The 21,100-nt window shown below is 48.9% G+C and overlaps 3 protein-coding genes across 3 annotated transcripts; 2 read left to right on the top strand and 1 right to left on the bottom strand.

Moving 5' to 3' along the window:
* Positions 1-2,507: 2,507 nt before the first annotated feature.
* Positions 2,508-4,167, bottom strand: F5891DRAFT_1221208 (uncharacterized protein; the record flags this gene model as incomplete). Its single annotated transcript, XM_041369423.1, has 5 exons — positions 2,508-3,311; positions 3,605-3,627; positions 3,680-3,687; positions 3,748-3,938; positions 3,991-4,167. The coding sequence occupies 5 exons, from the start codon at positions 4,165-4,167 to the stop codon at positions 2,892-2,894; spliced, it is 819 nt and encodes a 272-aa protein (XP_041227268.1). The 3' UTR covers positions 2,508-2,891.
* Positions 4,168-4,248: 81 nt separating this feature from the next.
* On the top strand, positions 4,249-7,405 carry F5891DRAFT_950229 (uncharacterized protein; the record flags this gene model as incomplete). The annotated part of the gene is made up of 5 exons (XM_041374938.1): positions 4,249-4,758; positions 4,813-5,103; positions 5,155-5,466; positions 5,587-7,003; positions 7,056-7,405. 5 exons carry the CDS (start codon positions 4,249-4,251, stop codon positions 7,403-7,405), a joined length of 2,880 nt encoding a protein of 959 aa, XP_041227267.1.
* Positions 7,406-10,713: 3,308 nt separating this feature from the next.
* Positions 10,714-13,279, top strand: F5891DRAFT_979200 (uncharacterized protein; the record flags this gene model as incomplete). Its single annotated transcript, XM_041376852.1, has 10 exons — positions 10,714-11,085; positions 11,126-11,654; positions 11,714-11,886; positions 11,960-11,994; positions 12,032-12,402; positions 12,452-12,489; positions 12,548-12,733; positions 12,781-12,927; positions 12,976-13,118; positions 13,210-13,279. The coding sequence occupies 10 exons, from the start codon at positions 10,714-10,716 to the stop codon at positions 13,277-13,279; spliced, it is 2,064 nt and encodes a 687-aa protein (XP_041227266.1).
* Between the last annotated feature and the right edge of the window lie 7,821 nt (positions 13,280-21,100).

Raw genomic sequence — 21,100 nt, 5'->3', positions numbered from 1 at the left:
AGCAGATCCTACAAACCAATTTAGATGCGCTCAAGAGTCAATATCATTTCCCTGACACTCGATTACTGCGTTTGAAGCAACGGCAGCCATACACCTTGTTATTCGATATGCTCTCGCTTTGGACTCTTTTCACAGATCCTGGACGCAAGCTAGTTACCTTTTTTGACTGCCCATGCGTCATGTATCACTCTCAAATTAGTCTATTGTAATCCTATTCATAATTGTCAGCATCGCAAATGGTGTTTTTCAGTGTTTCGAGGAGTATCACGATCTTTGTTGTTAATCCGATTTCAGCGTTGAAAACACTGAAAAATGTCACTTTCACTGTTCTAAACACTGAAATTTTGCACATCTTATCTTCTGGTTCTGATGTTGACTGCGATTCAAAGATACAAAACCGTGAAAGTCAGTGTTTTGGACCCTGACTTTCAGTATTTAAAACACGGATTTCCAGTGTTTTTACTTCCCACAGTGGCCAGCGTTAAACATCCATCCTGTAGAACTTCGCAAAGAAGAACGATCACGTCGCAAATAGTTCGTCATGATGACTACACTCGGGCACTCTGAACCCTGAACCCCTCAGAGTCTGTACATCACGGAAGCTCCCCACATGGTATACGCGCTAGCACCAGAATGCGATCCTGTAAACGAGATTAATTCACGATCCCGGTTCAAGCATGATGCGTAGCGTTTTAATTAAGAGGAAGCGACCGTTCATTGGCACTCAGTAGCGTGTACATCATGTTCGGTTAGGAAACAAAATATAGCCGGGCACGATGCATGATGGTTGCATGTTCTGTGGAATGCGATGGATAGTCACTTCGATTCGATGATCCAGTGTGGCTGTAAGTACTTATCTTCACGATGCATCAGTGTGAATTCTGGAATATCCACGAACTCGGGAAATGCCGCCGGCAGAAACCTTGCTTGGGAACAAATTGCAAATTAGATGTTGGTTCAGAACGGAACTTAATCCAATGCTCATGGGCGTCACAATCCAAATACCACAGCTAGTCCGAGTCCGAGGTTTGAACCAGGGGAAAATATCAGGTTGCCCGAATTTCTTGGCAACAGCATGATCTCTCGGTGCCAGCGGGCGGCGAAATCGCTTCATCCCTACCCAAGAATCCTGTAACGCCCGATTGAAATGTGACTGGTTCATTGGTACATCGAAGGCAGGCATTTTCAATCCTTTTCGAACCTTGATGGAATCGCTACCCTTATTGAGGCACACTTACGAGCCATTTTCTCTTACTGTAGCGAAGGCCTAGATTTGCTAAAGGGGTCAAAGCCGAACGGATTCTTTGGAAAGATTCACAAGTACGTCTCCTCTGTACTAGTTGCTGGGAAGCTAGTGCTTCATTTTTTTTGGCAGAAAGCCGCTTCCGAAATAGACCATGCACAGAAGCCCCTGACCTAGCGCAGGGGCAGAGGAAGACATCGTCTTCATCGCAGACCAGAAGATATGATTTACTAGTACGTTGTCCAACTTTGTTTCATCGCCACTCGGACTGTCGAGACATAACATGATTCTCATAACTTACTCGTACCTCCTGCTGGCGCGCACACTACCTTGGAGGCAATTTCACCGAAGTTTCATCAACCCGTAGTGCCTTGCATAACCGATCTCCGTGTACCTTCCCTTGTCACTCTGAAGGGAATAAAGGGACGAGTTGTAGATCCGAGACGTTGCGAGTGGGGGAAAGAGAACATCACCTGACCGGAAATTGCGCGAGAAACCAAGAGGAGCTGCGACATGAACTGTGCCAGCGGGAGGAGCATAGTGAAATGCTGGCCTTGAGGCAGCCCCACAAAATCAACGTACGGTAAGTCTTGGAGCCGATTACATCAGGCCAGCACGTTGTTTGTGAGATATAATCGGAAGCAATGAACCAGCGCGCCAATAGGATATCATTGGACACCGACTTCCTGGAATATGTTGACGCCCGACCTTCTAGAACATGCTGACGCCCGACCCTCTGGAACATAATGATTCTCACCAAACCTGGTCGTCACAGCCCATCATACATTTGGTAACACTCGTATAGCTGTGGCAACTCATCGATGTGAATGATAATAATTTCAAAGCTCACCATTCAAATTCCACCCCGAAATAGGCTGATAACAGTCACAGAAGGTTCACCCTGAGTGGCAAGAGAGCATTTTTTGGGATGCTATGCGCTGTAGGCGACAGTGCCAATGGAGAGATACGATGCAACGGGGCTCGTGTCTGTTGCACATCAATGGTACCATCGTGTCAGAAGTAGTTGCGTTATTGAAGACGAACCCTTACCATTCGATGCAGGGTCCCATATTTAAGATTGGCAAGGTATTCTCAACTATGCGAGAAGCTCGAGACATTAATCGCATTTCTGAAGGAATCAGCTGTGCTTGAATTCCGACACTCGCGAGCGGCATAGCGGGCTTTGAATGTAGTGTGCGTCGAGAGTGAAAAAATGGGAGTGCGTGATTGCGATTACATGACTAGACAGTGTCTCGTGTTCTCGCACCCATATCTGAACGATCCTGCACCGATGGAGAGGGAGGCAGAACCTCCAAACGACTGGGTAAACGTGTACTCGGGCGGAGATCACCGAGGTGTGCAGAACTGTGGCGTTTGTAAAACGTTCACACTGTAGAGTCGATTGTTGAATAGACTTAATTCAGACGAGAGAACTGTCCGAACTAAATGTTATTCGGTGGGGGAAAGATCAACTACTCTAACAGTAGATAATCAGAGTCTTATATACTGTAGAGTAAGGAATAATAAAGAAAATAAGAGAAACTATGGGGAGATGTTGCCTTGTAACGATGAAGGCTTTTTAGGAACGCTACATACGCCCTCCAGGTCATCTAAAGAGGACCTTCTTAAAACAAACTGTAGGGGCCTACTAAGCCAGAGAAGCAGGGGCGGACTCAATGTTCATGGTACCCATTGCTGCTAGGAGGACGAGGAGGGTAATGTTAACAATGGTCAACAGGCCTAGGAGGAAGACGCTACCAAAGAGCTCTTCGGCCGAGAAGCCATGGCGGCGAGCCTCCGCTTCAAGATCCATCTGCTCGGACTCAGCAATGAGTGAGTCGATGTCTGCGCCAAGGTCACCTGCGTGATCCGCAGGGGTAGGGGCAGAGGTAGGAGAAGGTAGGGAAGGGGGAGGAGTGATGGACATGGAGCATCTGCAAACTAGAAATTTCTTCACAGATATGGTAATTTTCGACAGTTTCCCACAGCCACCCAAAGTGGCGACAGAGCTCACAGAACGTACAGCCCCAGACGCCAAAGTGGTCACAGAGCTCACAACCGGGTCAGACTGTTCAAAATAAATTCAATGGTTTCCAGCTCAACGGCCTCAATCTTTTTAAAGTGTTGAAGTCTACTAGTAGTACTAGTACTTAGTACTTAGTACTTAGTAGTAGCAGGCTCGGAACTTCCTTTTAATTGCTAGCTTGAATTTGCACATTGTCCCCAATTACGATACAAACATTATATTCAACGAAATACCAATATATAGTAGTAGTACTGTACATACTAGTACTACTAATGCGCGCGCCGAACTTGAACACAAAAGAATAAGAATAGCTCGAGTCATCAGTCTAAAATTACTGATACACGACGGTTGGATTGTTCTGTGATAAGACATGAAGTTTGCAGTGGCGAATGTGAACAGATATGACTTACCTTGCAAACTGCATGGCGCAAGTGAACGGTGAGAAAGACCGTATTTTTGAAAAGTAATTCGCATATACCCTAATCCTATATCTGCTTTGTCGAGCTTTTTCTTCGAAACGTCGGACTGGTGCTTAGAAAGATTCGCCATGATTTCGCGTTCTCGCACTACACAATCCGCTAGCACCTTCTCCGCCCTAAATACATCCCGCCTCGCCCTCGCTAGGTCCATGACGAGGTTGGCTTCAAGTTCATCGGTGTCGTTGATTGACTGTAAGTACCATGTTACTTAGAGCGAATGCGATACAATATGATTGACTTACCATTGACCTGATACCATCGGCTATATCGTACAGGTCAGAAATACCGCTGGAATCGTGACGACACGAGTGACAACTTGGACATTGCTGAACAGAGTGTGTGCGCGTACAAGGCATCAGGCGCGAAGATGATGATGGGATATCATTGCTGAGATTAAGACTGATTGGTGGGGCTGACATTTCAGAGAAACAAAGAGTAAGTTGTTGATTATGAATTGGGCTTCTCACGACTCACGAGTGTCGGACTTTGCGAGGACCATCATGTCCAATTTCCAGTGTCCTTCATGCGGTAAAGCCAGTTTCAGAGATCAGGTTGCTGTTGCTCGTCACATGAGCCAGCCTCGCTCAGGATGTAGCACCTGGCTACAGGATTTAATACGTCTGCGGGACCTATCTGACGATTCTATGAATACAGATGACTTGGACGGACCGAATATTCCCGGTGGTGGGCCTCAGGCTGAGGTTGAGTTCACATTCGGAGATAGAGACGAGTCATTTGAAGGTAGCGGTGAGAGTGGTGGCCAGGCCTCTGAGGAGGGATTACTTCCGAATGGTGCCTCAGATTTCGTCGACCAATATCCCGAATCTTCTCGGACGTATGGCATGGGGTACACCTTCCTCGACTTATTCAATTCTGATGAGAATAGTGTGTACCGTGCCAAGAATCCCTATTACCCATTCAGTGGCCGGAAGGATTGGGAGATTGCATCGTGGTTACTGCGCTCAGGATTGAGCATGGGGAAGATAGACAGTTTTTTATCACTCGACATAGTAAGCAAATTGTTTCATTTTCATTACAATTCCGATGATAAGTCTTTTGTCAAGATTAAGGGTCTTCCAATATCTTTTTCCTCGGCCAAGGAACTGCGAGGCAGAGCAGAAATGTTGCCCAGTGGTCCACGCTGGATGTCCCAAGTGCTCTCTACGAGTCATCCCACCAAATCACCCGTCGTTTTGTACTGGCGTGATCCCTTGGACTGTATTTCAGCCATTCTGAATCATCCCTTTTTTCACGATCGGTTAGACTTCACGCCTCGCAGGGTCTATACTACTGCACAACGCTTGTGTCGTGTATATTCAGAATGGATGACAGGCGATGACGCATGGAATATGCAGGTATATATTCATGTTTTGCACCAGTCGCTGAACTTAATGGTTTCTCAACAGTCTGCCCTACCCAAAGGCGCAACACTCCTTGGAACCATTCTATCATCCGACAAAACGAATATATCCACGATGACGGGTGACAGAGTTGCACACCCGCTTCTCGTCAGCCTTGCGAATATCAACATGTCCACACGACTCAAGACATCGTCCAACTCCTTTGTACTCACCGCCTTGCTCCCCGTACCTAAATTTATACATAAGAATAAACGCATGCGAGGTGTACTCGAGGATCGCTTAATTCATGAATGTTTAGATATCGTCCTGCGTCCACTCAAGCAGGCTGCACGTGAAGGAGTCATGTTATCAGACCCTGTTGGACATAGCCGCTATTGTTTTACCCCCCTGGCAAGCTATATTGTCAACACTCCAGAGGCTATGATGCTAGCTACTGTCGGTGGGAAAACATCTCCGGTCACCATGGCCATGTTCAAGCAGTTCGGAGACCCTTTCCGTCATGAACCTCGCACGAAATCAACCACACTTGCACAGCTGGCTGTCGTTCAAACAAGGGCAGATCCCAACGATATTGAAGCCTTCTTTCGCGAAGCGCAGAAATTTCGCCTGAACGGTGTCTCTAAACCTTTCTGGCAGGACTGGACCCTTGGTGAACCGTCTCATTTCCTCACTCCAGAATTTCTGCATCTCATTCACCGAGAATTCTACGATCACGACGTCAAGTGGATGATTTGTGCGGTCGGGGATATGGAAATTGATTTCCGGTTTTCTGTGTTGCAGCCCGTCACTGGCTTTTGTCATTTTTACGGTGGTATCTCCAAGCTAAAACAGGTTACAGGTCGAACTCAACGTGACATTCAGCGTTCGATCGTTGCAGTCAGTGCGGACGCAGCACCTAGTGCTGTGATCACTGCTGTCCGAGCATTGATGGAATTTCGGTATCTCATCCAGTCACCACGTATTGATGAAGACGACATCAAGCGCATTTCTGGAGCCCTCGATGAATTTCACGCCAATAAACACGCTATCACAGCTGGAGGATTTCGTCGAGGCAACAAGAACAAAGTTATCGATAACTGGTACATTCCAAAATTGGAGCTCATGCAGAGTATAGTTCCCAGCATCCGCAACACTGGTGTCGCCATGCAATGGACTGCAGACACAACAGAGCATGCACACATTACAGAGATTAAAGACCCCGCGCGATCAAGCAACAACAACAACTATGATCCTCAAATTTGTCGACATCTCGACCGGGTTGATAAGTGCCGTCGCTTTGACCTTGCAATGAGTCTCGTGGATGGTATGGCAAGCTCGAGGCTACAGGATGACAATATTGGTGATGATGTTGACTTTGATGCGGATGATGATGATGACCTCCCCACGGAATTTACGGCCACTATAAAATGTCCTGGACATTCGCGCCCAATCACCAATTACTTTGCGATTGCGAAGATCCTCCAGCATAAGGAGGTTGGGACTGTCCCTCTGCCATTGCGCACATTCGTCATCGGACGCACGGCCTATCATCTCACATATTCCCCATCCATCAGATCCATCTCCATCAACGATGCTGCTATCAAATTCGGCCTTCCTGACTTACGGCTGGCCATTGCTGATTTTCTTCGTCGCGAAGCTACCCACGGACAGAATTATGTCCACACAATTGGGGGAGCCAGGAGGGCTGGACCTACTGCTTCCCTGCCATTTGATAAAATTCAAATCTGGTTCAAACTTCGCCTACAGGACACAGAGTTTCACGACAGTAGCATCATACGGCCCGCGCAGACCCTGAATTGTGTGCCGCCTTCTGATGTCTGGAACTCTGGTAGGTACAACTCAGCTATTGTGAACAACGAGTCAGGGTGCCTTTGGCCTGCTCATGGTCTTCGTGGTATGTTACAACCTTCTATCATGCTGAATACATTCTCACTGTTATCTTTCAGGTCACACAATTGGTCAAATTAGACTTATCATGCGTCCAGTTGGAAGAATCAACACGGATTGGTCATGGGAGGACCGTTTCCTTGTCTATATGTACCGGTTTGATGGTACAACAAGCGCTCGTGATCCTGCCACACAGTTGCACTCGATCAGAAGGGCGAAACGTTCCAACGGTACATTAGTGGGTGATATTATACCACTGACGCAGATCAAGGCTCCTGTTAATCTCATTCCTCGCTTTGGAGCCAGTGCAGACAGCCGTTTTACCTCACAGAACAGCATGGAGCACGCGTCAGAGTTTTGGGTAAATAAATTTTGGGACAAGAACACATTCTTTCCGCTCTCTATGTAGCTTCCTGCCTGTATTTTTAACTTTTGTGCTATTGGTTGTCAATGAGCTTCTTTCTGATATATTCTTAGTTCAACGAGCATTGATGGATGTAGTGACGCCGTGCGATAAGGGCATCTTGTTGCTCCCACCGTTGTCATATTATAGCTTAGAGTATACCGAACAAATGCCACCTCAGTTCTTTTTCAGGACGGGCGGCTACGGAATAAAGTTGTCGTCATTGGTCTCGCTCCCTGCCGCTGTTTCAGGCGATGCCCTTACAATGAACAAGTACACGGCCGAGGAACTAAATCGTCTAGTTACGCAGGAAGATGAACCCTCTAATTCGCAATCGCTAGGACACATGCTCTCTCATATCTTTCAGCCTTTCAGCATACCTCTACCGGATCTATCTACGCTCCAGATCCCACTCAAAAACATCCTTTATCACAACGAACGTACCAAAGCAAAATTCAGCAAAAATTCACCAGATGACCTGGTGCCATTGTACGATACTGATGCGCAGCTATGGAACTGGGACCTTCCAACTCTTGCTCCCACAAACGAATCTGAATCAACAACTCACTCTCAACCACCTGAAAGCTTAGATTCGGAGGGCAATGCAGGGACCGGCGAAACCGCAAAAGCAACTCACGAAGAAATTTTCTCATCATTCTTCAACGCTTTGGCTATCTGCTTAGCGAAGGCAGAGCCCAAACTACTAGCCAACCCCACTGCGACGCGCACGTGGACTGCGGCCCACGCACATAAAGCATTACCTGGTAGTGAGGTGAAGCGGAAACCCGATCTCCTCTTGTCAGACGAGATCACAGCAAATTGGGGGAATATCAGGGTATCGGCTGAGCTGACGCACAGTTCATATCAACCTGCGTTGCGACTCGTGAAAGCTGCTGATAGTCATGCATATCTCATGCTGAGCGAGCAGCCTTGGAGGCGCTTTGCGCTTGTACTATCACTCACCAACGAGTACCGGGAGCTCAGAGTCCTTTTCTACGATCATGCCGGTGGTGTCGTGTCCCCTGCCTTCAATATCTACCGAAAACCAAGCATTGTTGCTCACATTATTGCTGCCCTTCGTTTCGGCAGCCTCGAGTGCATAGGCTATGACTTGACAGTCTCCTTCACAAGACACATTTCTCCTCCCCAACGCCATGCCAATAACTATCGTCCGATCAAGAACCTCCCTGCCAAACGGCAACCTGCAGATCACGTCATGGCTGCAGCCACGTCTGAGCTCCCTTATCCACCACCCGGTGATGTTGAGGGTGCACCAAGCGCTGTCATCGAGACGATATATCCCGACTCAGAGCCCGAGTCCGAGCCAGAGCCAGAGCCAGAGCTAGAGCCAGAGCCAGAGCCAGAGTCCGAGTCCGAGTCCGAGTCAGAGCCGCATGCTGACGATGGTATGCACGTTTCTATGAAGAATCTGGAGGATCCCCACCTGGTACAAGCCACTGCCATCTCCAGCGCCCCCCTTCTCAACCTCGCATCCCAAGCGCCTGAGGAGCCTGACAGTATCTATTCTGCTACACCCCATCCTTCACAATTCCCGTATTCAGCTCAGTCACCTGAACCGTGTGGCAAAATTCGTGTCAGGGACACGATCTACACAATCACAAGGATCCTGTTTGCGAGTCGCGGCCTTGTTAGTCGCGGAACTGTCTGCTACTTGGTCTCTTTGGATGATAAGGAATTCATCATCAAAGACCATTGGGTTCAGGGTAAGGAGGATCAGGTGATCTTGAATGAGATCGAAATGTTGAAGCGCATGTCTGGCGTCCCTGGCGTTCCTGAGTTGGTGGATTGGTGGGTGGTTGAAAGGTCGAATGGAGAACCCGATGTGACCAGCAAATATCGAAAACAACCGCAGCGCCTAAGTATTGCAGGGACCAGTCGCTCACACGTTCGACTTGTCTTGACGCCCTGCGCTCGCCCCCTGCATATGTTCCGAACTCTTAAAGAGTTTGTGAAAGCGCTGAGGGACATTGTCATCAGTAAAGTGTTTTTTTTTGATTGGCAATCTTTGAACTGACATATCTAATTTCAGTTCAACGCACGGCGGTGGAGGAACGCAAGGTTCTACACCGCGACTGCAGCTTAAATAACGCAATGATTGTAGATCTGTTAGGAGGTGGTAGTAAAGGGTTTCTAATCGACTGGGAGTTCGCAGTGCGCATCAACCCAGATCTGAAGTATGCCATCGGTGGTACGGTAAGTGCGTTCAGTTAATTACAGTACGTCTAGTACTGATCTGTTCGTCCAATCTACAGGGAACAATCCCGTTCATGTCTCGCGGGCTTCTTGCCCAACTCTCAGATGCACAACAGGCAGCGCTGGGCGGAAAGAAACCGAAATATATCCCGAAAACATCTTCAAACGCTTTGGCGTTGCCTGTATCGCATGTCATTCAATGCTTTTCAGACGACCTCGAATCACTTTTCTTCGTCTTCATCTGGATTTGCATCAAATTCTGTGGCCCCCATGGCCAGGTACGCCAGGATATGATAGGAAACTCAATACCTGATCGCTGGAACAACATGGACCTCGAATCCTGCGCGGCCTTCAAGGGCAATTTTTTCGCAACTAAGAAGGAGGAACGCCGTCTTGTAGACGAGATCCATCCTTACTTCAAAGACTTAATCCCTCTCGCCAAGGAGTGGCGTACGGCTTTGAAGGACAACATGGAGAACCCTGTTTCCTTCAACACCATCCTTACATTATTGAACACTCATCTTGACCGCCTTCCGGATGACGAGGAGCTCATTTCCACTGTCGAGACGCTCAGAAAATCTGCTGCTATTCTCGCAGACCGTGTCGAGAAGCGTGCCGCTTCGCAATCGTTCCCCATGGAATTACCCAAGCGTCGGAAGGCTGATGGTATTTCGGAGACTGACAACGAGTCAGACGGTTAGCATACATACAGGCTGATTATTCAACGTAAACATCGTTTTTCATTACTACTTTGTTGTACTCTCATTCTCACGTTGACCCGATGTACTGCGTTTTTGGTTGTTGTGACTTGTATGACTTATAAATTATGTTTCTTGGCAACTTGACTTCACACATTTATTCTCATCAAGATGAGTCACTCAAAACATGCAGCATTGATTATTACATGGTACGCGCTTCAGTGTGATGTTGCACGCATTTTTGAAATGTAATACTGTCCATTACTCGCATCAAGGCCGTTCTGTTGGTCCACCCGGCGCCGAGACATGATATTATTATATAAAAGACTGGTGAGTTTGCGACTTGATGAATCGCTAGACTCAGGCTTCACCTCTTTCTCTATCCTCTGTGTAGTTGCAATCATGCCTCCTCGTGCTATTAACAGCCCCAAGAAGAAGAGGTCGAAGCGCAAAGGCTCAGATGCTTCAACTGGCAGGGCAGGTGTACCCAAAAAATCTCGTCAGGCTATGGACCTCACCGAAACACTCAGCGTACCACTTGTTTCCCTTGGCCTTGCTGAAGTTGAAGATGGTGCTCCACGACGTTCTGGCCGCCCCAATGCAGGGACCGGAGGTAGGAACAGCCAGCTAGAAAAGATTGGTGCAGTCCTTGAGTCTCAGTCTCGAAGTCGTCCTCCCAAGGGCTCCACGTCCCTCAGTCCTAATATCCCAGTGAACCCTCAGGCTCCGGAACCAGCTCGTAAAGGACGGAAGGGTCGTTCAAAGGTCAGGCATGTAAGTATTCATTTTTACTAATGCTGATGTTTGCATTCAGGCGGTTCCTCCGCCTTATAGTTCACTCACGGTTACCAATGGTCCTGCGAGCATTGATAACACAGGTCCTGGTCTTTCAATGCACCAACCTGGCGGAAGGTTTGGTTTGGTTGCTCCTCCTAGTGCTGGCCGTAGTCTTCACGAGGCTAACAATCCACATGTCACTGTTGGCTCGAAGGCTGTCAAGAAGCGTGCTACGAAAGTAGCTCGTGATCCAAACCCACGCAATATCATACCGCCACTCACCACCTTCGTGGAACAAAACTTGGATCCGGCCCTTTTCGAGGAGGACAACAATGTCAGGCGTCAACCTATACTGCGAGAATCCCAGCTATTGAACAGTGGACCCAAAGTCAGCAGCACCAACGACAGCGATGACGAAGACGAGGACGAGGACGAGGATGGAGACGAGGATGAGGACGAGGATGGGGATGAGGACGAGGATGGGGAGAGGGAAGAGGACGAGGATGAGTCAGACGAGGATGAGCACACCAATGAGAATGGGTACCAACGTCACAATGGCCATCCAGGTAATTTCCTTTATCGTACTGAGATCCACCTGATGTTGTTCCCTCTTTCAATCTTACAGGCTTCTCAAACGAATCGCTACTTTCGCAGCCTCGAGTCATTCGTCATCTCTCACCTGAATTCGATTTTCAGTACTCCCGCGATGAGGATGATGCGGCTGCTCAGACGAGCCTCAATAAAAACACTGTAGCAAACTCTCAATCCTCGACCGTCCACCAGAACAGTGACTCCCAGGTATGCTGACATGGATTTACTGGCATTGCACTTATTCTTTTTGCTCTTAAGGGCTCTCTGGATCCTTTGGTAGGAGTGCAACGGCAACAACAGACACAATGTTCTGAGGTGAGCAAATGGTTTTTATTCTGAACGAGGCTCACAGTGATCGTTTGCATACCTCGAAGCCTAGCGACGTATTGGAGTCCCACCACAAGAAAAATGGCCAGCCCCGCCTTCCCGACCCTGAAACTCTTGAGCTGCTTCATCAAGTAGCCGAGCACGCTGATGACCAACAGGCTCCCCGGAGAAACAGAAAGATGAAACGGTCAGAAGACGGGCCCAAACCTACTCTATTAGCTTGGTACGGGCCGCGCTGGAAAAGCTTCCTTGAGCACACCAAGGGAGAATGTCGTGTGGAACACGCACTTGACGATCCGTTCCCGAGTTTTGTTGGTGATCTTCCAGGGTCAGTAACTGAAGTTCTCATCGCAACTTTAGTCATTTGGGACAAGGAAGGAAAACAATTCGAAGCTGGTGCGTGTTTGCTTCTTCTTGCGCTAATTTGTTTCATGTTGCAATCCAGGGGTTTGGCCGGAGCAAAAGTGTAACATGGCTCGATTGGTACGTGTTTCGCTCTCTTAATTTACAGTCTCGCTGATACAATAGGTCTTTATTGAAGTTATATGACGATCTTTCGACCTGGCGATCAGAACTCAAGAAAACTGCCATAGGCTTAGCACCTCTTGCATACTCACTTGTTCCCCCCGCATCAGTCCCCGCTCAAGAACGTGCAACGTGGGTCCAGAATGCTGCTTCGCAATTACTTTCGGAATCCGAGTTTTTACGGTTTGGATTGGATGCATTGGTGAGTGATTGTGCACTGACTCCGACGACATACATTAAAATCACTAGGGCAAAACAAGGAATTTCGCTCATCCTGGCCTTCGTGACGCAGTTATTGGATTCTTTTACACAGGGCCGTATCGAATTGCCCGGAAGAGGCCAGATATCTTTCGCAAGCAATTGCCCATCTCATGTTTGGCTTTGGTTTCCGCTGCGGTACTTTCTTACTTTCTGCCTTGACATCATGTATTGACATTTTTATAGTACAATTGTGTCCTCGACGGTCTCGTCAAAAACGGTCACGGCAAATCTTATCCCAAGTTCTCCGCCAAGGAATACGGCCCGATATACCGCCAGATGGTCAGAATGATCGATCAAATTCTTCAACATCCATATCACGGTCCCAGGTTAGTATCACAACTTCAGGAATGGGCTGAAACAGGATGGCAAGAACAACCTTTTTTATTGAAATTTCGGATGCTGATTATTTTCACCCAGGGCCGCATGTCTAAAACTTGATGGCGCTGAGGAGACCAAACACACCCATCTACAAATCGTCCTCGACTAAGTCTTCGCATTCCTGTGTCCGAGTTACAGTACTACCATAGTTTGGGAGCCGTTTTTTGTTTCGTATTTTGCTACTACTAGTATACTGATGTTTCCGTACCACGTGATTGAATATATTGCCATCGTTCCTAAACACCTTGGGTGAACTGTACATAAATGAATGTGTGCACAATGATTGCTCTCTGAGTGCTCTGTGAGTGTCTGTACATACATAGACAGTGAAAAAATGTGCAATTTCACAGGTAGTTGTTATTTACTGGGTGGTCTGTGAGTATCTGTACAGAGATCCACAAAGTAAGGAGCTACTGTGACAAACTGGCTAGTAGGGACCAAGCTGTAGAGCTTGTGCGCTGTACAGCTCTGTACAGCTCTGTACAGATCATTCTGGTTTGCAGATGAGGGGGATTGAGGAAGTGGGACTTCGTGAGGCTGCGCCCGTGGTGGGCGAGAATGACGCCGAGGACGATTGTCTAGCGTCCTGTGAGGGGAAGGAGGTCCAGGGCGGTCGGCGAAGCGTGCAGCTTCACGCTGGTGATGAACCTCGCGGTCGCGATCGCGACCGTATGAGCGAGGACGGAAATCTCGTTCACGCCGACGCTCAGAACGAAGGCGTTGCTCAAACGCGTGAGCTTCCTTCCGGGTTGCGAGTTCCTTGGCCTGGGCTTCGGCCATGAAAAAACGCGTGAATGCGTTGAGGGCATCAGGGTTGGAGTGGTCAGGGGGTGATGCCAGACCACGGTCCCTACGCCCTCCGCGTCGACGGACGAAATTCCCTCTGGGGACGTTGGTAGTCATGGGAGGGGAAAGGTGGGAGGGAAGACCAGGAGGAACTGCGAGGGAATTAGGCGGTTGAAGAAGTTTTTCAACTGTCTGAATTGCGGGGAATCTGGGCAGAAGAAGTTCTTCAACTGCCTGAACTGCGGGGAATCTGGGCGGGGGAGGTAGGACTAACTGAGGGCTTAAGTACTCTTTGCGAGGGTTAAAGCCGAGTAGAGGAGGGAGGTCTACTAGGAGTCGGTCGATAAGTCCGAATACTACGTCGTGAGCATCCGTGAAATTATCCACGGTAGCAACACTAACCTCGTGGGAGGAGCCCGAAATTTTCTTCGGCAAGTGCTTGATGCCAGGCACTCCGAGGCTCTCCAGGTATTGGGTGACCGCTTCAAGGCGGGAAACCTCGTGGTAAGGGAGCCAGACGCGGTCTCCAGATGAGTATTCTACCTCAAAAAGGGAGTTAGAACCTTGCCCGTGGTGGTCAGTCACTCTGGATACGGACCATTCTTCCGGGCAGCCAATATCACTAATCTGAGTGAGCTGCCGGCCGGGGAAACGTCTGTCGTCGTTAGGGACATGTGGCCTCAGAAGGTGGGCGTGAAACGCAGGGTGCAGGCCGCGTTGCTTCAACTCTGCGGGAAGGTCCAGTAGGAATGCGTTATTCTTGTAATCCGCTAAGATTTTGAAGGGGCCGATGAACTTCGGCGCTAGTTTTCGCGCGTGTCCTTTAGGGAGTGATATGTTCTCAGTTGACAGGTAAACGAGGTCACCCTTTACAAAGGGTGCCTCCTTTCGCTTTCGGTTCGACAACGACGTACTCTTAACTCGGGCAGCGATGATCGCATCGTGGGCAGCCATAGCAGAGTCCTTCATCCGTTGAGCGAATACGCGGACTCCAGGATACTCGCACTTAGTGTTCCATATCATGGAAGGTGGCATCATTCCATATACGAGTTTGAACGGGGGAGAGAGTCTAGTTGCGGAGCTTGCTGAGTTGACTGCGAACTCAATCGCAGGGAGTTTGATAGCCCAGTCGCGCTGGTTCGGCGAGACGCATTGTCGAAGCATCTGAGTTATGGTCCGATTGGCGCGTTCGGTGATACCATCAGTTTGAGGGTGGAATGATGTAGACATGCGGAGTTCAGTTCCTGTAAGCTCATGTAAACGTTGCCAAAACGTACTAGTGAACAGAGAATCACGGTCGCTAACTAGTCGCGAAGGCATCCCGTGAAGTTTGTACACCAGATTAAACATGACTTCTGCGATGTCGCGGGCACGATACGTTTGCTTAGTTGGGGCGAGGTGTACCATTGCGGTAAGATGGTCGATGGCTACTAATATCATATCAAATACACCATTCAGGGTGCGCGATTCGGGGAGTGGACCAACAAAATCTATCCCTATCATTTCCCATGGACGAGTTGGTACCTCGAGAGGTTCAAGGAGTCCGTAGGGGTGGTCGTTAGATGGTTTGGACGTCTGACACGTCGGGCAGGACTCACAGAATGCCCGGACGTCGTTCACCATGTCTTTCCACCATACGTTTTCCCTCAGGTAAGTTAGGGTCTTCGAGGGACCCAGGTGGGCAAGTATGGAGTGGGCGTGTGAGATGAGGACTTCGCAGATGCGGCGGGTCCCAATAAAGACGTCTGGAATGCAGAGAATACGCTGACTATTAGTGTTAATGAAGATTCGGCCGTTGCTCAACTCAAAGTTCTTGAATGATTGAGGTTGGTCTGAAATCTTAGAGAAGAAAGGGTCTTCTTGGTAACGGCCAACTATCGATTCGTGGATGTCCACAGACGGGTCACCTAGGGCGATGACAGACGTTAGCGAAGGTGGGGATTCAGACAAGATGTCTTTTGCGGCCGCCTCAGCTGGGTCTGAATTTACGGCTTCTGAGCTTCTATTAGTAGTCTGGACTATGACGTCACTGGTCTGGCCTTGTTCTTTGACGTGCTTCTGACCTTCGTCGTGCTTCTGACCGGCATCCTCCGAAGCTTCTTTGTTCTTTCGGTGCACCTGGGCAATGATGTCTAAGGGCATGTGGTTTAGTAGGTGTTTGTTTGACGGCGTTTCTGACTTCTTTCGTTTCCTGTTTACTAACCCGCCCTCCAGTGGCTCTACTGGTGACTTTCCCAGCTTCAGAGTCACTTTCCGGACTTTGGGAACAGGTAAGTCTTCAAGCCGGTCTACTGTTGGCTGATTATATCTCTGCGCAGGTGCAGTCTCAGGTACAGCAGTTGTCTTCGGTGCGTCCAGGGCGCCGGCGCCTGCATTCTGTTGGCCAACGACTTGGTCAACGTCCCCACCACTCCCAGTCACCTGTTGTCTCGCGATGCGTGCGGACCTCCTAGCTTCTGTTGCTCCAAGGAACAAGGGGGATCCGGTGTAGACTGGAGCGGTGACGAAGCACAGTGGCAGCGCGTTAGGTACGTCGTCATCCTCGACACTCACGTATTCACTTGCTGACCTCACGGTTCCTTTAGGCTCGTTGCTATACATACATGACAGAGCATCCGCTAGAACGTTATCCTCCCCTGGTAGGTAATTGATTTCGAAATCAAATTCACCGAGCGCCTCCAACCAACGCGCTTGCCTAGGAGAGAGCTTAGCTTGGGTCGTGATCCACTCCAAGCCTTTATGGTCAGTGAAGATCCGGAATCGCAACCCAATCAGTAAGTGCCGGAATCGCTTCAGTGATTCAACTATCGCTAATAATTCCTGTTCATGCACAGGGTAGTTTTGTTGCGCTGAGTTAAACTTCCCGGACCAGAAGGCCACGACATCGGCCTTCTTAGGGTCCGTGCCCTGCGAAAGGACGCCACTTGCGCCAGTCAACGAGGCGTCAGTTGTCAGGTTGACGGGCAAGGTGTTAGCTATTGCCTTGGGAAGGTCAAGTGCCTTACGTCGTACGTTCCGGTGAGTTTCAACGCAGGCCTTCACCAGGTCGAAGGCCCGCTGATCGGTTGGATTCCAGGACCACTTAGTAGTAAGTGCCGCCACCTTAGAAAGGTGTTGCATATCTACGCGCACACCTTCGCACCCAGACGCCAAATAACCAACCGAACCGATAAACTGCATCAGCAGGTCTTTTGAGGTGGGAGTTTTCCAGTTTACGACTTTATCTACCTTATGCGGGTCTAGCCTTATTCCAGCGTCGTCAATGACGTGGCCCAAAATGCTAAGTTCATTCGTGAACAGTTGCATTTTGTGTTCACTAAGGTAAAATTGATGCTTTCGTAAAGTGTCAATGACGATCCTGACGTGCTTAACGTGGTCTTCTGCAGTGTCAGAATATATAATGATGTCGTCAAGATACACATCCATGAACACGCCTATGAACGGGCCGAATATATGGTTCATTAGGGATTGGTAAGTGGCGCCTGCGTTACAGTCTCCGATTTGCATAACGTGGCTGATCATCGTGCCATCGGGTGTCGCGAACAGAGTCTTATGAACATCTTCCGGGACGACTCGTATTTGTTCGTATGCGTCCTTACCATCGAGAAGAGAACGGAATGGTTTTGACGAGACGTTACGCAAGATCGTCTCGATGTCCGGTAGTGGGGAAGCCAGCTTGCGGGTATTTTTGTTCCTTTGGCGAGTGTCAAGAACGGTACGCAACTTGAGTGATCCATCTTTAGTAGTCTTTTTCATCATGATCATAGGAACTGCGTTCGTTCCACTAACGAACTCCCACCTTCCCGTCCTAATATAATTGTCGCGTTTTGCCCGCCAAATGGGGCGCAGTGCTTCGGGACATTTGGATTGGCGCCATGAGTATACATCTTCCTCATTGATAAGAGGTATGACATGGTTAATGCTTCGTAAAGGTGGGAGAGGCGTCTCATGTGCCTCTTTACAGATATCCTTCGCATAGGCAAGTAGTTCCTTACGGTATGAGTCAATCAAGTCTGATTCTGGGTTAGTGCCCTTCAATTCGAGGACTTGCGTCTGGGCACCTCGGATAGGCAAAGGTAAGACGCTTCGGACCTTAATTTCGGGTGGATTGAAGCCTAAGAGGATCTGGTGCTGAAAGAGGAAGGGCATACCAAGGATGACGTCGTAGGCTTCTAAATTCGCGATGTCGAAGGTACGTGGGCCACTGATATCCTGATACTTTACGTCGACGGTGGTATTAGCCTTGACAGTGCTGCGGGACCTGGAAACAGCCAATTGCAGAGGTATAGGCTTGTCTAGTAATGAGTACGGTAACTTCAACTGGTCCACGACGGTACTAGAAATGAAGTCCGTTAGGGAGCCCGAATCTAATAGGGCCCGACAGGGTCTGTTATTTACCAAGATCATCACTACTAGAGACTTAGGAAGGATCCTGGTGGTGGACTTTGGTCTCGATGCACTACGCTGAAGTGTTCTAATATCCGGTGCATCGTTCCTCTTAGTCTGGCTCCCACAGAATAGGTTACTGATGGTGCTCGTACAGCATACAACTGGCTCACTGCACTCAGTAGGCGCGTCTCCGTGGGGAGCGTCAGGGACGAATCGTAAGTGCTCGTCTTTGTCCACTTCTACCGACTCCTCCTCACTACTGCTTTCCGTATCAATCAATTTGGGGAGCTCAGACTCCTGGCTCTCGTGGCCGTTGCCAGTATCGAGGGACGTACTACTAGATACGTGCGTGAGGGGAGTACCATGCCAGGTTGGCTTTAGGGACGACTTAGTGAGGATTAAGTCCTGGTAGTTGTGCAACTTATTGTTTATTAGCCAGGAGACAACGTCGAAATCAGGGTCTCTCATCTGATCAAGGTAGATGATATAGTCATCGTAATTGTGCTTATCGGACAAAAGGTACGTGTTTAGTCCCCCGTGCAAGCAGATACTAAATCGGTCTTTACCAGTAGGGTCATACAGAGGATCGAAGATCTCGTCCGTTGGGAGAGGGACACCTAGTTTCAAGTTTGCAATGGTGCGAGAGATGATCGTGAGTGTTTCTACCACGTCCAATTCTGAACCGCTCTCTAGACTAACAGCCATACCATACAGACCATTAACAACGCCTTCCTCAATAGCTGCGTTGCGAATGTCATCGTTGGTAATCCCGATCGCTCGAGACCCTAGTGTGGCAACTGTCGATCTGGGTCTGAACGGGAGCCGGTGCCTCTTTGGGCAGTCTTTTGCTAGGTGACCAGTTTGCTCACATTCAAAACACTGATTGAGCTCACGCAGTTTCTTGATTTGGTCAGCATTTTTCTTAGGCTGAAGGAAGGTCCTGTTTCCTCTGCCGGAGGGTTTCTGACGAGGTCGAGAAAGTTTGTTCCCTCCCGCCGGTGTCTCCGATACAGCGTTTGCTGACAAGGATTCAGTCTTTTCGCAATGCGAGTGCTGATATGGCCGTGAGTTTCTTCGACGAGAGGAGTTTGGGCCAGAGGCATAGCTCGCTACAAGGGTGGGGTTCAGAGCTAGGACGATATTAGGGTCTTTAGCATTCTCAAGGTACGCTCGTTCGATTCTAAGTGCCTTTCGCTCAATGGTATCTAGATCGACGGTGTTAGGCTCATAGCCTTTATCAACTAACGAGGCCCTAATATACGGTTGGCAGTTCATCCAGAACTGCCTAACCATCTCGCGATCGTCGACGTCACCGACCATATCGGCAATATTCCGGAGTCGGCGCAGGTAGTCTCGGACGGACAATTTAGTGTCTTGCTTGCACTCAAGGAACCTTTGACGCTGCTGCATCCGGAAGTCCGGTGGGAACAGATAATCGAAGAGTTGTTCGAAGAATTCGGTAAGTGAATACTCTTTTCTTAAGTCTAGAATATCTCTCTCATAGAACCGATACGCTTGGTTACTTAGGTATTTTCCGAGCATCTTAATGCTTTGTCCTTGGGACAGACAGGCCCTGTCCTTCCAGTCCCGGACTTCGCGTACCCACTTCTTGAAAGTGGTGGCGTTCGCCTCACCATTGTAAGTGAAAGGGGGTTCATTCTTAATGAAGCCCTGCTGATACTTCAGTAGAGTCAGTTTGGATCGGTATTCCTTGCGGGCGCGTCTTTTAGAGCGCTTAGTACTTTCTGAATCACTGTCATGGTCTGAGTCTGGCTCTAACGCGAGGAAGTCGATTCCGAAACCAGTGACGTCTGTTTCATTGGTGAGTCTCCTTGTGTCTTTGTTACTTTTCTGGGACTTAAGTGGTTTCTTAACTTTGCATTTAGGCTTTCGTTCAGCGTTAGACTCTGTTGACGAACGTTCGCCTGCGTTATCTGCCGAGTCCGGATCGCTTGGATCCAGATCAACGTCATCTAGGCCTGTCATGGCGCGCTTGACAGAGCTCCCGGCGGGGAGTATCGAATACGCTCGTTGATATCTCACGTCTTCGGTCGCTTCTCGACGCTGGGGCTCTTTAGGGGGTTCTCGGTCAACCTGGATTAAGCAGTGTGATTCACTCTTGGGATCCTGGAGTTTTGGGACACTAGTATGCGGTGGTCGGTTGGCTTCAGATACAGGCTTTCGAGCCTTGTCTCGGTGAGTTAGACTCCTCATCATCTCTTGGAGGTCTCTGACCTGTTCTTTTAAGCTGACAACCAGGTTTTCTTGCTCCTCAAATTCGGCGCGAGCCAGATCTCGATACCTTCGTAGAGCTACGTTCTGGGCTTGGAGGGACTCACGCCGGCCATCACCTTCTACAGGTCTTTGAGGAGGTTCGGCGGGTTCGCGGTCATGTGGCTTACCCTCCCAATTGACGTTCTTCTTTAGCACATTCCATTGCTCGAAGAGGTCGTCTGTTTCGTGAGTGTCTTCGTTAGCTTCTTTCTCTTTAAACTTATTGGTCACTCGAGGCGTTGACGTCATGGTTGGTACTATTGGTTTGAGTACTGGGAACTTAGGTACGTCGCCAATATCTTCGTCGTTAGGGGCGTCAAACCAACTAATATTTTCTTTAGATTGTCGTGCGACGTTCTGAATATTGGTATCTAGGTCGACGTTTCTATCCGTGCGTATTCTAAAGTGGGACGTCTGCAAGCCACTAACGCTGCCTAGTATAGGGCTTATGCTCATCATGGCAGACCCCTCACCCTCATCT

The sequence above is a fragment of the Suillus fuscotomentosus genome, assembly GCF_016647785.1.
Source record: "Suillus fuscotomentosus strain FC203 chromosome Unknown F5891scaffold_20, whole genome shotgun sequence".
Taxonomy (NCBI): Eukaryota; Fungi; Basidiomycota; class Agaricomycetes; order Boletales; family Suillaceae; genus Suillus; species Suillus fuscotomentosus.
Note: the sequence above shows the minus strand (reverse complement) of the source record. Positions and strands in the feature narration are given on the sequence as shown.